Consider the following 17,471-nt stretch of genomic DNA (forward strand, 5'->3'; position numbering starts at 1 on the left):
AAAATGTCGGATGGTGCTCCGTTTTTGAATTATTAACGAAAAACCGTGGACCAATCACACCGCCCGAGGTGCGCGCGCTGGCTGCGTTTTAACTCGAGCCCGCCTCTCGCGGCTGAGTGCGCGTTAATCGGGCCCTGTGATTGGTCGACGGTTTTTCGTTAATAATTCAAAAACGGAGCACCATCCGACATTTTTGCAAAGGAAATTGTGCTTCAGAATCGTCTCTCCAATTTCTGGTTCTTACACTAATTCTGGGACACCCTGTATACGATCCTCTGCCGGGCCGTGTTGTCTGTGCGAAACTACCAATTGGATCTGATACCACCGACGGGACAGATGGTGTTGATATACAAGAAAAATGTAAACGGAGAAAGGGACACAATGCTAGCCTGCTGCCATTGCTGTTGTTGCCGTTCTCGTTGGTGCTGAGGCCATCGTTTCTTTTGGTTTTCGGCTTTTGGTTTTTTTCCTTTTGTATCTTTTTTTGGTTCGTTAACGAGGCTCTAATACCTACTTGCGCCTACGTTATCTTGCAAGCAACAGAAAAATAAGGAAAAAGTACCCGCCAAGAGAGAAATGGCATTGCACCGCGTTAAAGATTATTGGACTGGCTTACGTATACTTACCATCTTGATGTCACTAATTGTCGCAATGCTTCGCACAAACAGGTTTACCCGGACAATGGCCGGCCCATCTAAGGGCAAAAACAATAGAGCCCCCTTTTAGTCAGACTTACAATACTCTACTGGATATCATTTGTTTCTTTCGTTTTACACAATTTCCTTCAATGTTTCTATTTTGTTTTGTTTTTTTTTTTTTTTTTTTTTTTTAGCAGCCGTTTTTGGGGATTGTTCGGGAACAGACAGGGTGCGGGGAACAAAGAATCAACGGTTCGTAAACCAAAAATCGTTGCGTTTCGTTCGAAGCGTCTCGTAATCACGAGTCGTCGGGTGACGTAGACGACTGGAAGACCGACCTGAACCGTGGATTGCTAACGAATGGCCAATTGTTAACGAGAGGTACATTACGGGCATTCGATAAACGGACAGTGGTTACACACACACCGAGAAGTGAAAAAAATACACGATGTACAGTGAGTCAGAAAATTATTCGCTCGATCGAAAATGTAAGAAAAACAAATAAAGTAATCGGTCAACGAAGAGAATTTTAAAATTCTTTTATTTAGAACTACATAACTTACAGACCAATATAATAAAAAGTGTGCAGAAAATTTTTAAAACTCTTGCTTATAATCACAGAGAAACGAGTTATAACACCTCTTTACACGTTTTTACGTGAAAATACCTGCGATACATTCTTAAATGTTTCGATATTGAGTGACATTAAAATATGTAAACATTCTATTACAAACAAAACTGAGTTGCAAAAAGTAGACAGTAATTACTTAAAAACAATAATAGAATCGACGCCAAAAAAACTTTCAAAAATTGTACACTACATTACATAACGTTAAACGTTAACGTCGCATGAAAACATTGACAAAATTATTATAACTCGTTTTTCTGAAATCATAAAGAAAAATCTTTCAAATCTTTTGCACGATTCTGTTATATTCGACTCTGAACCATCTCTTTTCAAATAATAGAATGCTGAAATACACTTTGTTGACTAATTATTTCGTTCGTTTCTCTTATATTTTCGACTGAGCGAATAATTCCGTAACGCACAGTACGTCTACCACAGAAGCGGAACGTTTAAATGCAAATTCGGAAGCTAAAGGTAAAGTGCTGTGACGATTTGTCATCGATCGTAGTCGTACGTGACACATAGATCAGGCGTAGAAATAGGTTTTTATAGAGACCATCTAATCATAGTCATGAAATAACGTTGCCCCATTCTGATTGGTCGCTGTCATTTTTCTACTTAGTAATAAATATAATCACGCTACACAAGTGTTTACTGTGTAAATATGCCTTACCTGTACGTTTGACGTTGTATATTGGTAAAAGGCTACGAAATGTTGCGTTATGTCTGACGTTACGAAATAAAGTCTCAGTTTTCATCAAGAATGGTTTTTACGAATTATTTCTTTTTCGAAACATTTATCGGAAAATCGTTTAGAATAACATATTCAATCGTAAATACAGATAGATACGGAACAAACATTTAGAAAGTGAAGTTGAACAATATTTATTCGCCAAAAAATGACCCAAGATTCAGCGTACAAACATTGCAGCACTCTATACTTTTCAAATTCAATTACGTGAAATTAGCTGAAAAATGGCGGAACCCGATCTAGCATTAACGTTATTTTGTTACTCTGATTAGAGAGAGGATCTCTAGGTTTTCGCATTAAGGAAGATATATTTGCAAGATATATATAGATATAGATATATGTATATATACAGACACACACGCAAGATTGGTTTGAGGAAGTTGGTGACAAACTTCAGGAACACGTATTGCAGAGTTTTGCAGAATTGCAATTGAATTACTCCGTGAATTAACATTATAAAGTACTTTCCGAACCACCCTATGTAATTTTAGCAATATTTAATATGTTATACAAAATTTGCCATTATGCATGAAACTTAACTGTCAGTGAAAATTGTCAGTGAAAATTGTCAGTGAAACTGTTGGCAACGCTGTAAAACTGAAGAATACCCTAAATTGCTTTGTCTCGTATAATGCCTCGTTTTCAATAATGACGTAGAAAGGCTGGAATTTCAATTTTTCCCATTATTTTATCTAACTATGTAAAATGAGAAATACAAAATTACTTAACACGTTACATGGTAGAGTAATTTAGAATCTACGAAAGGGTATAACACAATACGAGACTTAAATGCTTTTGTTCAATTTGAACATTCGTTAAAAAAAAAAAAAAAAAAAAACGTAGAAAGAAGGAAGAAAAATTGGAAAATAATTTTTGTTGACCCTAATGTTATCTTCGTCTCTATAATGTCTTAATGTCTCTATAGGGAAACTGATGTAAACAATTGTAAACAAAGTAAACTCTCCATGTGACGATACATAAGAAATGTAGAATACAGTTTTTATATACGAGTCTTATTGTCAAGAATAGAGTGTTTACATATAGACTCCTGCAAAAACAGTTTCATCCCGAATATTCGACTTATAATTTCGTCAAAAAATCATCGAAATTAGGAGAGCCCAAAGGTGTGCACCACTATTTATGTCCAATACTGTAGAGCTCGATATCGATCGTTTAGATCGTGGCTAAAAATTGTAGACGGTTTTCCATTAAACTGCCACTTGGTTTTTTTTTTAATTAGAAAACATGTCTTTGAAGTTGCTAGAAATTAGAATGTCCCGAATGAAATATTCGAGCTTGTTCTCCGATAATTAAGAGAAAACACAACATAGCAGCGGTGTGTCTGAACTGAAAACGTTAGAAATTTCGTGTAATGAGTCCAACGTCAAGCTCCAGGCGCCACAAAGTCGGCTGTAATTATCGATGATACGTATTTTTTTCTGACCTATCGAACAATAGACATTCGCGGTCTAATTTTCGGTGGCGTTCGATGGCATTGTGTAATTTTCTTCGTACAGCGAGAGTATCAGGCAGGTGTATCAGATGGAAAGTACACCAAGTGCACTTTCCAAGTGCAGTTCCAAGAACCAGTTTCCAAGTGAAACTTGGAATTAGCAAAAGTAACCAGTAGCAATCTTCCCTTACGTCGATCATTATTAATCATCGATATCATTATTAATATATTTATGATGACAACAGTTCATAGATACCTGCGTCGAAGAAATTAATACATATTTATAAAAGAAGAAACGCAGGCATTCGACAGATTCAATTGGAAAAGAAGCGATCGATCGATCGGTCGATATCAAAACGCATCGAAGAGAGTTTCATAGCGATACCTGAAACCTTAGTTGTCGAATAAAAAGGAATTGAAACACAGCGATATCTAATGAATCACCGCAACTTTTGATATCCGATTAAAAACTTTAACTGCGCTACCGTGTGACATATTTCGTAAGATCATCGGATGCGGAGTGGCCGAATAAGATCAAATTCAACGTAAATCTCTAGGGTAAATGTATGCCTGAATTACGTAATTGTATTTGCACGAATGAAAAAGTCAGCGATGGACAATACTTCGAATAGTAAATGTATAACAACTTGCTCACGATAAAGCCTCGAGTTTTTTTCGAAGAAAAAAATAATAGCGGAAGCAAAATTGTCCACCTAAGTTCACAATTATTCTGATCCTCCTTTTCTAATATGCTCGCACACCGGCGTACGCGTTTGTATGTTTTACGTATGTGCCAGTTTATGCGCACAGCATGTCTGTTCGTGGCACGAACAAATCGTGCCATCGTCATTACCAACCATTCGCTGCCACGGAATGACAGCGCGACGTGCCAGACGGTAGTTGATCATCGTTATCATCAAGCTCCATCGGGCAACGCGCTGCTTGAAAGCGCATTTCGTTTGTAAATTTCAGATGGCTGACAATTTATAGGCACACTGCCAACAAACTGCTAACTCGGACACCTTGTTCATTGAAACGCTCGTCGATAGAGTTACTTTACATGCTGGTTGGACGTGAGGCACGGATCCCCAAACCGCCGTTTCTTCGTCTTAGATTTATTTTTCCTAGTTGGGCAGGTACCGCTAACGATTGCGCAAACCAATGGATCGACGTTCAAAGAATCGAATCGAGAACTCTGCGGGGTCGCGATGGCGTCGACTTCCGAATTCGATTCCATGTACGCTTCGTCGTAACGCCGTACAAGTGTTTTCTCATTATACAGGGCAAATCGTGAAAAACAGGACACCCAAATATCTCTGTTGAGTTCGAAGGTACGAACAGTGTTGCGAAAGGAATTGATGTTTTCGTGGAATAAACACAGTTATCTACTTTTTATTCTCTAAAGTCAATCTTTCCTCGAGTTATCGGGGTCATTAATGTCTTTTTTTTATGGCAATTAAAACTTTGTCCCACTTAAAACATTTAATATTTACACCTCCCAAGTTGTTTTACTCGAAATTTCTATATTGAAAATCGTATCCCGTTACATGGTTCAATTCCTGTCGACGTCTGTTGCAATATGCAAAGTCTAGATACCGCAGTTCCATTGGAAAAAAATATTTTATGACCGTAACAACTCAAGGAAAGTATAACTTTGGAGAATGAAAACATGACGACTATGTTCATCCCATAAAAACATCTTACATCCGTTCGAAACCTTTTTCATATCTTCGGAGCCAATAGAGAATAGAAGATATTCAGGTGTTCTGTTTCTCGTGACTCAGCCTGTGTAACTACTACTACAATCACTACTTGATTGTACTAACATTGTCGGAATACCGTTCACAAAAATGGTGAAAAAAAGAAAATCGTAATTATTCTTAAGTAACGAAAGTAGCTTTAGGTTGAAGATTTTCGGAATTGTTCGACGCTAAACATTACAATTCGTGTTTGGGACAACTAATTTGTTAACCGACACCAGGGAACACCAATCGTTTTCCACAAAAGCGTTACCATTCGTCGTTATCATTATTCGAACGCTTAGTAACGGTTAACTACGTTCATCTGAAAATAATTGTATTAGTTGGACTCTTTCGTCGCGACGGAGGTCGACGCAAGGAATAATTTTAATTTCAAATCGGAGCAAGGAGTCTGAAATCGGAAAGATAATTTTTAATTCTCGTGTTTGGGTTCAACGAAATTCTTCTTACCGCACTTGACGAGTAACGAATATTATTAAATAGTAATCCATCGGAGAATATTTAATCGCGATCAAGCTACACGTTAATCGTATCAGCGATTAATGGACCGTCCAATTAAAATATTATCGTATGCTGGAAAATTGGTTACCGTTACAATTTTCCTTACAACTAAACGTGAGTGCAGTTTTCGTTAACAACATGACTGGAAAGTGGATTATCTTTTACCGCTGTATCGAGCTTGGGCGAATTTCGCTTTTTCCTTGATCGTTATTCGATTTTTCACGATACGTAGGAACCAGTGGTCGGTTTTAGTAAACAAGATTGGAAAGTATAACTGACGTAAAAAATCAAATTGTCCACATAATCACCTGTTGCATTTTCTCCGCTGGGCCGGATACGCGCGTCGTAACGTCCTGGTCCTAGAATGTTGTCTAATACCTCCTTCTCCTTCATCCGGAAGTTCACCACCTTTGCACCAGTAGCACATCTGCAACCACAGGTAATCGGTTTCGCGTAAAAATGTGTATTAGCATGAATTTTACTCGTACTTACTGATCTACAAGTAGATTTGTACTGTAGTTACAAAATTCCAGGACAAATTAAAGAGGTGTTCTGGTTTGAACGACCGAAACGTAACCGATCATCTTCTTTGTATTTTTTTCATTGACAATTGTTTTATAATAAATACGAATACAACTTCTATATAATACATAATAACTAAAAATAGAGAAACGTAAATAAATAATTTTATTATTGTTTATTTACGCCGAAATGAATTGAAAATGTTACTAAATGTACTTTAAAACATGTCTAAAATATTCTCAAAGTTGTAAAAACGTTATGTAACGTTATATAAATTCTTCTTTGTAAAACAAAATATCCCAAGAAACATTTAATACTCGAACTCGTAATGTGGTTTCCTTCCTTAACAAACAGAAATATATAATAGAAGAAAATATGTTGTCGTTTGTCGGGAGAAATATGCTGTCTAAGTAGATTTTCCGGTACAAGAAGGAGTCGAAACACGGGAGAAGAGTGGCGAAAGGCTGGTTACGTACTAGAAACGTAGCAGCATCACCGTGGCCAGCTCAATCGACTGACCTAAATCATATCGAACACGTATTGAGCGAACTAGGAAGTAGCGTTAAAAGCACAAAGCTTAGCAAGGGAAACGAGTTGTTGTAGCCTTTAAAAGATGAACGGATAAAAATTCCGAATCAATACGTTTGACCGTCTTAACGAGTCATTGCCTCCGAGATGTGGAGCAGTGATTGCTACAAAGGGCATGGCGCCAAAGCGTCAAAGCTCAATCACAGCTTCTATTATTAGTAAACCGGAATTCTGTGTTTCTGCCGAGAGCTACTTGTTATTTCTACTTCTAATAACTACGGATGTACTGCAGACTACGGATGTTTATGCAAATTCATATTTTCACAGATAAGGAGCTGAAAACATGAAACCATGTCTTATCTTCTAAACAATATAACGTATGTATTTTCGACGGCTGATATTTCGTATATTTTTACACTTGTCAATATCCTCCTAGATTTTCCTTTATATTCGTCCCTATAAATTTTACATGCTCGCATTCACTACCGACAGAAACGTTTGGAAACGTTACTATCAGTTTTTTTTTTTTTTTATTTTAATTGAAAATTACACTTAACATATGCTAAAGTATATGTAAAAAAGAACATGTACCTTGATTCATGTATCAGGATTGTTAGTAACACCAGTAAGTTCAATACTCCAGGCCACATTGCGGCAGCCTGTAACCCAGAAACAAACATGCAATTAATGATCGATATACCATTCGTTGAAATAATGCATATATATATTGCGAACACTAGTCCGACACTGGTATTCAATTTTTGACGAAATGAAATCGAATCGTACTATTTTCACTTTTCCGTTACACGAATAAAATAAATCCGTCACTCTTATTACAACGAACACGGAAACACGTTATCGATGGGCTATCGTTGTTACTCGGTAAGCGAGCTGAGTGTGATTCCCATCGAGTTTTATGAATATTTCTAATCCAACTGAGCGACTTTATAAACACGCGACTAACCTTCGTTCTTGATGCTATGGAATTAGAACCAAACGATTCAGCGAAAAATAGAAACGACGAAGTTTTGTCTAGTTGAAACAAAGCCAATGTGTACATACGTATGCACAGAGGCTCTTATTAATATTCGGACATTATAGTACTTATTCGTCATTTGCGTCGTGTCGTCGCGTGGTTTGTGGCTGGTCACAACTTGGACCACGACGGAAATTAAATGTGGACTGTCTTTACTTCTTTGTTGCGAATTGATTTATTTTTTCAATGCGAACAGGTTAACACGAAGGTTGTATGGTTTCTGCTTTGAGCGAAGATTAAATCGGTTCTTCCTCGATACGCGAAGAAATTCGTTCGAATGTTGGATCAGTTCTGTGTCTCGTCACCACCTCCCTCTCGATACCCTAGACATAGCATTTAGAGAAAGACGGAGTATGACGTAAAAAGTTTCTAAGCCCAAAAAGTGTCAGAAACTTCTTCCAAATTAGTAGCCGTAGAGGTGTGAATTTAAAATATTGTTTATGTTATGGAACAAAGCTTACTCATAAACCGTGTGTATTTCCCAAAAATGCTTACTCGTCAAAGGGTTGAACCTTGTTATACCTATTTCGTCAAAGTTTAACGAAGCACCAATTTTTCAACTCGAGAAGCTGTTCGATATTTCCACGTACGCCTGGAAATGCTTTGACCTATTCTATTTTCCGCGTTATAATTAGCATGCTCGCACGGTTTACTCGTGAAATAACTACCCTTTTATATGTGTATATTAACTTTGGTCAAAGTTAAAGCTCCCGATACTTATCGAAGCGGGGACGCGTTATTTAACGTTACTAACAAGAAGAAAAATTCGTTCAACTTCGCCGATAGCGCGTGTGCCGTGTGACCAGTAAAAATTGACTTCGTAAATATTCAAACGAAATCACTTGACTTCAATAATTACGTGACGTTCTGCCACTCGAAGGTGACGAACAGATATGTGCATATTTAAGTGCGTGAAGTGGCTCTTTGTTTAGACGAACAACAAGCCGACCAATATTTTTAATTAGAACATCTAACAAGATTCTAACTTAACGAAGTATCCTCAAATGGGGTTACTTGCAACACTTTTTCGCTTTAAAGCTATACTGTATGAAACGTAACGTATTTCAGTGAAAAGTGAATACATCGATATTACAGTTTTAACGATGAAATCATGCAAATGGTTGAGAAACGTCACGAACTTTTTCGAATACCCGATATATTTATCGTCAGCAGGAAAAATATTTTGACATCCGAGCAACTTTCCTAAAGGTAACAATCGTTTTTAAGTAGCAGAAAAGAAGGAAATAAGATAACTTATCGTTCGATACAATATTTCAAACAACATTGTTTTACAAGTGGCCAGATCTGTTATACGCTCGTTCCAAGAGTTTTCATTTTCACGTATGTTTTCCTTGAAAACGAAGCTTGGTAGAAAGAGATTGCGTGGAACGTTTCAATTACATCTTTTTTCACGAAGAATCACTCTCCGCCCGTAATTACACCATTTTGCAGAACACCTTGCACGTATCGACGTGTAAATCTAGCGGTATTTCGCTTGATTAAAATTAACGCCAACCGACGATGGGTGGGCGTAAAGCAGGAAAAGTAATTACTTAAAAACGCGTTTGTATATCGAGGAATTGTTTGATAAAGCAATTTGTTCACTCTTTGCTCGAGCACTCTCGACGAGTAAAAATACAAACACGTATTCCGCATGTATGCACCACCACCGACTAAACACTAGCGATGCCCATGAGACGAGATAAATCTCGATCTCGGTTCGATCTCGTCCCGATTTCGAGATGTGATTCGAGATCGAGATTACTTGTAACATTCGGACAGATATGGTCGATTGGTTCGAATATCGAAGAATATCTATTCGATCTTCGTATGACAATACGATTCATAGTCTTTTGGAAAGTAGTTGTTGGATCGGAGAGTCTAACAAAATTTGTTTTCTTTATGGCATATTTAAGTGCGTGAAGTGGCTCTTTGTTTAGACGAACAACAAGCCAACCAATATTTTTAATTAGAACATCTAACACTAGTGACTTTGTTGGTTGACGTTGGTTAAATTCAGTAAATAGAACAATATTCTGTATTACTTTGGCTACATGCCATTTAATTAATTTTTTATTTGTCGCGTTTCTACTTAGAGGAAACGAAAAAAAAATTCAATAAAAAAATTGTTAAGTAGCATGCGATCATCCATGGCGCTAGAAAAATAATTGTATCGGAAACAACGGTTCGAAATAAATTATTTTACACAGTCATTTCTTATTTTTATTTCAAATCAAATCGACCCAGGCTGGCGTATACCTATGCGAGCGCGTTTGACCATTATCGACTATTTCTACTTCGAGCTGATGTTTGTAAACATCGACAGTGATATTATCTAACGTAACCGGTTCCGAGACAATCGAATCGAATAGTATCGCGAAGCAATCAACTACAAACACATACAGTTGTATCTAAAATATTCAAAATCAATTTTCTCGAAAATAACACGCCGCCCGACAAAATTTTATTAGGGCGTTGTACTAACTCCGTTATATCTCGTTCTTCGAAGAGCCCGTTGCTAACGTGAACCGATTTTTGACCTATATCGGATAAAAGTATGTCTCATACTATGTAATAAGAACAAATATTTTTAATTCGCTGTATACGGTACGGCGGTTGAGTTAAAAAGATCGCAATTATTAAATTTGTAGCAGTACACCGAATGTATTTCTAATTATTCTAAAAGCTTTTGTTAATCCGAACACCGTTTGTCCGAAACATTTATAATAAAGATAAGACGATCAATGTAAGCATCAAGAAACGCTTATGTTGCGATGTTTTGAAGTGTTGTTTGGCTGTCGGTAAAATCGATAAAACAACGTATAGAGAACGTAAATGGGAACGAAAGGTACATTCTCTTGGAGGATCGAATAAATTTGACTAAAAACATACACTTTATAATAATAAATGGAAATATCGAATACTGTACGTATGCATATGAGTTAGGGTTTTTAAAGCACCGAATTTTTTTTTTAAATCACCATTTCCGATTTTTATTTTTACGAAAATAAATCAAATAGATTGTCGTAGATTGTACGTATGCATATGAGTTAGGGTTTCTGAAGCACCGAATTTTTTTTTAAATCACCATTTCCGATTTTTATTTTTACGAAAATAAATCAAATAGATTGTCGAGGTCAAGTTTCATTAAATATTTGGTAATCGAATCGCAATAAATCCGTTGAAGACTCAAAATATAATAAAAGAAAAAGAAAAACAATTCATATTTTTTTCAGATCTCCCTTAGCATCGAATAAAAAATTCGTCCTTTAGTGGAAGATCTTTCGTGTTGTTTACTGGACTAGTCATTTCGAAATTAAATATGAGGAAACCATCGATGCATGACGGTACGAGATCGTCAATTGAACGTATTTCATATTTGAAATAAGTCGCGTATTCGGAGTTGTGATGCGAATTGTTCAGCGAGAACAAAATTGAAATTCCATCGAATAACAGAAGCGTAAACCATACGTTATCGTTGAACGAGCACAAATACTAGCTTTCGCTTTGTACTCTTTTTTTTTTTATAAGCTTTCAGAGATTATCCGAAAAGAGCTCTGAAAAATGCTGCCCGAGAAAGTCGAACAACTGCATGAATTTTTAATGAATTTTCATGCTCGGTTGTTTAGGATTTTTAAATACGAACGCTGGGTATACGTCCTCCCGGGATGAGATACAGTAATGTGCAAAAGTCTTAAGCCGCTCATAGTATAGTATATTTTTTGCCTACATTTTTATCGCTAAAGAGAGGGAACAAATGTCGATTTAGCTTAATATATTTTATTTTACCAATATTATCGTACAGCGTACTATCTGAAATTAGATAAATCCTTAGAAACTAGATCCTCCTTAAAGAAGAAAATCTGCCTACCGGAAATCTGGCTATTTGAACACATGGACAATTTTCTGGTAACAAGTTCAAGAGCATTCGAAAGAAAGATTTGTAATGCGATAGTCGTAATTTTTGTATGAAAAAAAAAAAAAAATATCTTAAAGCACACGAACATAAATACAGACGTATATAAAGCACAATAACAAATGTACATCGTATCCATTTCATCGAGATGGATCTATCGAAGTGTAACGCAAGCTTCACACGGTGGCCAAAGACTTTTGCGCGATACTGTAAACGTTGCCTTGCGATTTCTCCAACTCCAAAGCGAATACGACAACACCGAATAAGTAAAATGCGTCGCAGTTACTAGGAGCACGAGACGTATATAACATCGCAGTGATATTTGTACGTCGAAACACTCGGCGTGTCCTATAAATTCGCGTTCACGAATTTGACCGAGGCGAGACAGTTCGGTGGCGAAATAAAGCGGATGGTTCGCAACAACTGGGTAACCCAACTTTCATACGGAAGTCGAGGAATCCATATCTCTCGTTACATACGACACCCCCTCCGTCGCTCCTCCGGCAACGATAAGCTCCATCTCATTTCGCCGCTCTGTCATTTCCATCCGCATCCCCGTTCCATCTGTCGACCTATACCTCGACGTTACTACTCGACCGTGCGAACGAACTGGCCCCGCTCGCCGATTTTCCTATCGATCCCGTTCCAGCCTATGGGCCTATCCTTTCGCGAGATCCGCGAAACGAGAGACATCCGCCTAACTGGAACATCTGACGCCACCCCGGTCGCATCTGCTCGCGAAACTCGATTAACACCGTGTAACGAGCCGCGAGATTGCCCTTTAATCCTGACCCCGTTCGCGGCGCAGTTCTGCATTTCGGTTTCCACGTACGTACGTGGGTGGTGGCCCGCGGAATCGTCGATGCGCGTAACGGGTTTCGAATAATCGCGGACTACCGCGGTAATCTAGGCCAAACGGAAAAACACGGGAAACGCGTAAACGGAAAGTGTTGTTACCTGGAGAAGCTGATAATCCTAATCAATGAGGGTTCCGTGGTGCAGTGATACTGGCATGGCGCTCTCCGGTACGACACTGGAGCTCTACTCGACTCGTCAAGTGTCCTGCCTCGGAAGGTTCGTCTCCTGGACTGCCACCGTTCAGAAACCTACATATACTCACACCTACTACCTGGTCGCTGGCACGCTATTGATCCTTGCCCAGACACCCGCCGACCCACGCAGACGCTCAGCGTTGCCGCGTCGCTTTAGCAACATGACGTCATTCCGCTACCCCGGACTCTCCACCGCGACGAGCTACCGTCCCTCGTCCTTTTCTTCCTTCGTTTCGTACCGTTACCACCAGTCGCCACCTCGACACTCCTACCGTCTCTCATCTACCAACTCGATCTACCTTTTCCTTACAAATACACACGTTTTCTTACTTCGCAATTATTATGTAATATGTCTCGCAGCTAATCGAACCATAGAGGTATTACAGGCGTTTAGAGTAGGGTAGCCAGGCCAAAAGGGAGGGAAAACCGCGGTATCTTACCTGTCTCTGTTTTAAATCTTTTTCTATTAATGATAAATGGGTATCGTTTGTACTTTTAATGATTATATATATATTTTACATTAATATTAATAAAAGCACAGAGATAAATAGGTTACCATTTCCATTCTCTTTCTAATGGTAGGACATTTCCACTTACAGACGGGCCTGTGTCTCCCCTGATCTACCTATTGGGTTAGCCAAAAGTGAGACACGTCTCTCATCCTCCAACTCGATCGTCCTTTTCCTTAGAAACACGCTAATTTCTTACTTTGCAATTATTGCTCGCAGCTGATCGAACCATAGAGATATTTAGAGATATTAGATACGTTTAGAGTGGGGTAGCCGGACCAACGTTCGAAGAAAACCGTGATATCTTACCTGTCTCTGTCTACCAGCGCATTTTTATATATTTCTCTGTTAACACTTCAACGTCCGCTCACACAGTATGTGTGTGATGCTATCGCCAAAGATTATTGACCAGCACCATACTATCTGTGTGATGATTTATGAATGTAAACAAGTGTGGATGCTGCTATTGGGTTCGTATTTCATCGCTAGGTCTTTGTTTTTAGGTAATTGTTTTTTTATCGTCTGTTTTTAATTTTAGATTTTTTTAAATAAACACTGTGCCGTCTAGGTACGCTACAGTTGTGTACCACGAAAATTATGGAGTTATTGTCGTTGTTTTTTTGTTTGTTTTATGTACATGTTCGCATATATTGAATTATTTCGTGAATTTACATAAAACTTATTTAAATTAATTCTTAAAAAATATTACCGAGTTTAATACAACTATAATTTCAAAATCAAATTCCTTCACTTATACAATAATAATTCAAGCTCTCGAGAGGACTTCTTACCCATAGTAGTCTGATCTACTATCCACCCTTGGTATTGAAATTAATACAATTATATGAAAAGCAGAGAGTGAGACATGGAATAATGATTCTGAGCCCGACTGGAGCTGAAAAAATAACGTGAATATATCCACCCTGATGAAGGCCTTGACGCAGTGTGGTGATTTTCATACATAATTAGACTTGAGACCATCTATAAAACTATTAATAGAGTTTTCATAGTATTCTTTTTTTTCAAAACTTAGGAATTACTCTTAATGTACTTATAAGTAATTCAAATTTCGCGCGCTTTTTCTGAAATGCAGCCGTCGCCATTTAGTGGCAGAAAGGCCGAACTATCTTTCGGAGTATGGTCAGCGCCTCTATCGGGAAAACGCTCAAGTTTGTCCTCGAATAGTTCTTTTTTTCACTTCTAAATGGCACTTTTTTATTTTATAAAAAAATAGCAGCATCCACACTTGTTTACATTCATAAATCATCACACAGATAGTATGGTGCTGGTCAATAATCTTTGGCGATAGCATCACACACATACTGTGTGAGCGTAATTACCGACACCTGTCGGTAAATTACCATAGTGTCGGTAAATTACCATAGTGTCGGTAAATACAAAGTAAATCGCGCCATCTATCAGTAAAAAAAGAAACTATTCGAGAACAAACTTGAGCGTTTTCCCGATAGAGGCGCTGACAAAACTTCGTAAAATAGTTCGGCCTTTCTACCACTAGATGGCAACTGCTGCCTAATGGAAAAGCGCGCGTAATTTAAATTATATAAGGTAGCAATTGTTTAAAAGATATTTTACTTGAATTACTTTATATATTTTTGTAGTTGTTATATGTAAATAGTAACTCATATAACTTTATTAAGATACTTTACTTTCAAATATTCTCGAAGTTAAAAAACATTAAACAAATTTGATGTCAGAATTTGTGAATTCAAAAACTTGTATGCTAAAAATTGGTATCCAAAGATGTCTTGAATTGTGAATATGATTTAATTCTACAGTTTCTTTAGGAAACAAACCAAATCATTATTGCAATTGATTTTTGTCAGTTATTTTTATAATAATAATATTTATCCTAACGTATTTAATAAGGGTAAATGAAACATCACAATAACAAAAGAAAAAAAGTACAAGAAAAAGTGCTGAGCAAATGCTCAAATATATTGTATTAAGGACAATAAATTTATACAGTATGTTTTAAGCGATACTGCTGGCATTTGATGCAATCCTGGGCCACAAATCTGCACATTCTTTCGCAACAGGTCCTGTAATAGCTGATCCTTTCATTTCACCTTTATTATTCACTATAACACCTGCATTGTCCTCAAAGTATATAAATACTCCGTCCTTCCTCCGAAATGGTTTCCGTTGCCTTATTACCACTGCAGGCATTACTGTGAAAGAGAATAATATACTTAATACTAAGAAATTAGATAATTTAATAAACTGGAAAATTATAAAACTGATAAATAAATGTAAACCAAAAATGACATAAAACTGTTTAAATAAATGATTACTACTTTGTAATATCAGATTACGGTACCAAAAAGAAATATGTAGGAAATATGCCTATAGCTACATAACTTGCAGAGTTGCTTGTGGTTGATAAATAAATTCACAAATAAAAGATAAATTACCCTTTTTTCTGAGTTCAGGTTTTCCCTTCTTCACAGTGGCAACAATCATGTCACCTGATCCTGCAGCTGGTAGGCGATTCAATCTGCCCTTAATTCCTTGAACTGCGATGACATATAAATTTTTCGCACCTGTAATAAAATTATTTGTTATATATATAGATTCTATATTTCCTTATCTACATATTTAATAAAATCACCTCTACTACAGATACATGCACTTACTAATAGGTATACATCAAATTTGACTGATATTTAATATAGAAACAACTAAACTTAAGAATACTTAATCATGCAAAACTCAATTTATTAATATTTCATATACTAATAATTCCATTACTGACAGTACTGGATAAATAAACAATAATACATTTTATTTTGTAACAAATGATTTAATTATTATTTTACCCTATCGAGAAGCAATTCCAGAAGTTTGTGTAATAAATGCTCTATATTAAATAATTCTAGTGCTCACGAATAACGTGTTTTCTTTCTATCGAATGCAAAAGGTGATTCATTTAAAATATTTTAGAAGAATGACAATCATCGTCCATGTGTTATTCTCAGCCATAACACGATTAGTTTTTGAGGTTATCCGTTACTTCCACGACTTTTTAGAAACTACTTACCAGTATTATCGGCACAATTGATGACTGCGCCGACTGGCAAACCTAGCGATATCCTAAATTTCGCTCCAGCGGAACCACCACGTCCTTAAAGAATAATAATTTCATGTTAATCGTTGATATCGATGGACACGTATACGCGGATTTGTCTACCGACACAACAATATATTTTTCCATGTTGCATTATTATCAACAGAAAATTATTCCTGTTATTGCACATGGCAAACGTTCTTCCACTATTTGTATAACTCATTTTAAGCTTATAACGTATCCGTGGACGGATTTCTTTGGATTCTTTACGACCGGGAAAACCAACTTACCTCTCTTCGACATCTTGGCGTGTTTCAAAGAAAAAGAAACTGCTGTTTACAGCGCACTAGCCCTCGCGCAGATTTCGTTGAACGTTTCCGGCGCGGAAACACTTACTATATTCAAATCGATACTTTTTCGAATAATCGTAACGTAACCAGTGCTCATGTTACGTACTTACTCAATTTTTCTGTATTCAAATGTTCAAACGCTTTGGTGATTCGAATATTATGTGAATTGTATTCGAACATCAAACTCTTTAAGTCTATCCGTTTTTAAACTTTACTTATGATATTTTATTAATCGGATTTCTACTTTTATATTTTATACTTTTTATACTTTTATATTAATGTAGAGGAACTATGTGGTTTCGTACATTTTTCGCCGATAAACCACTATTTTCTTGGAATCACCATATTTATACCTAATCTAAATCTAATCGCAAATGTTTCATTGTACTTTTTGCAAGTATGAAAATTTATTCTAAAAAATTTATTTTATCTCGTATTTGAAAATTTAAATTTATAAATTTGAAACATATTCAACGAATTCAGTCAAAGTTACTAAATCGTAGTTCTTACATACGAAATTTTAAAGAAAAATTATAAAGTTAGAATATTAATTTTTCCAACTCATAGTTTCATGCTATAATGTTCATAGATTGAATATGGGAATATGCGACTTTGAAACAAAAAGTTGTAGAACAAAGAATCTGAAAAAATTTGTTTCTACATATTCTATTTCGCATAATTATTTTAAATCGTTTCGAATTTTCATTTATTATATGATGCTGTTAATAAACATATATATATG

General features: G+C 36.6%; 2 protein-coding genes across 11 annotated transcripts in view; both read right to left on the bottom strand.

Annotated features, from left to right (window-relative positions):
* The window catches only part of LOC128873897 (glutamate-gated chloride channel), a 50,967-nt gene extending 37,993 nt beyond the window's left edge, over positions 1-12,974 (bottom strand). For 4 of the 10 annotated variants that reach the window (XM_054117890.1, XM_054117886.1, XM_054117889.1 and 1 more), the window contains exons 1-3: positions 7,746-7,856; positions 7,373-7,440; positions 6,040-6,158 (exon numbers count right to left, since the gene is read on the bottom strand). In XM_054117890.1, the coding sequence (XP_053973865.1) occupies positions 6,040-6,158; positions 7,373-7,440; positions 7,746-7,841 (283 nt within the window). In that variant the 5' untranslated portion in view covers positions 7,842-7,856. The other 6 variants (XM_054117888.1, XM_054117885.1, XM_054117891.1 and 3 more) reach the window with 5 other exon arrangements.
* Positions 12,975-15,217: 2,243 nt separating this feature from the next.
* LOC128873906 (60S ribosomal protein L23) lies at positions 15,218-16,739 on the bottom strand. The gene is made up of 4 exons (XM_054117912.1): positions 16,670-16,739; positions 16,353-16,436; positions 15,727-15,855; positions 15,218-15,483 (listed from the first exon to the last, which is right to left on the bottom strand). The coding sequence occupies exons 1-4, from the start codon at positions 16,680-16,682 to the stop codon at positions 15,287-15,289; spliced, it is 423 nt and encodes a 140-aa protein (XP_053973887.1). The 5' UTR covers positions 16,683-16,739; the 3' UTR covers positions 15,218-15,286.
* Positions 16,740-17,471: the final 732 nt, after the last annotated feature.

Source organism: Hylaeus volcanicus, chromosome 3 (assembly GCF_026283585.1).
Source record: "Hylaeus volcanicus isolate JK05 chromosome 3, UHH_iyHylVolc1.0_haploid, whole genome shotgun sequence".
NCBI lineage: Eukaryota > Metazoa > Arthropoda > Insecta > Hymenoptera > Colletidae > Hylaeus > Hylaeus volcanicus.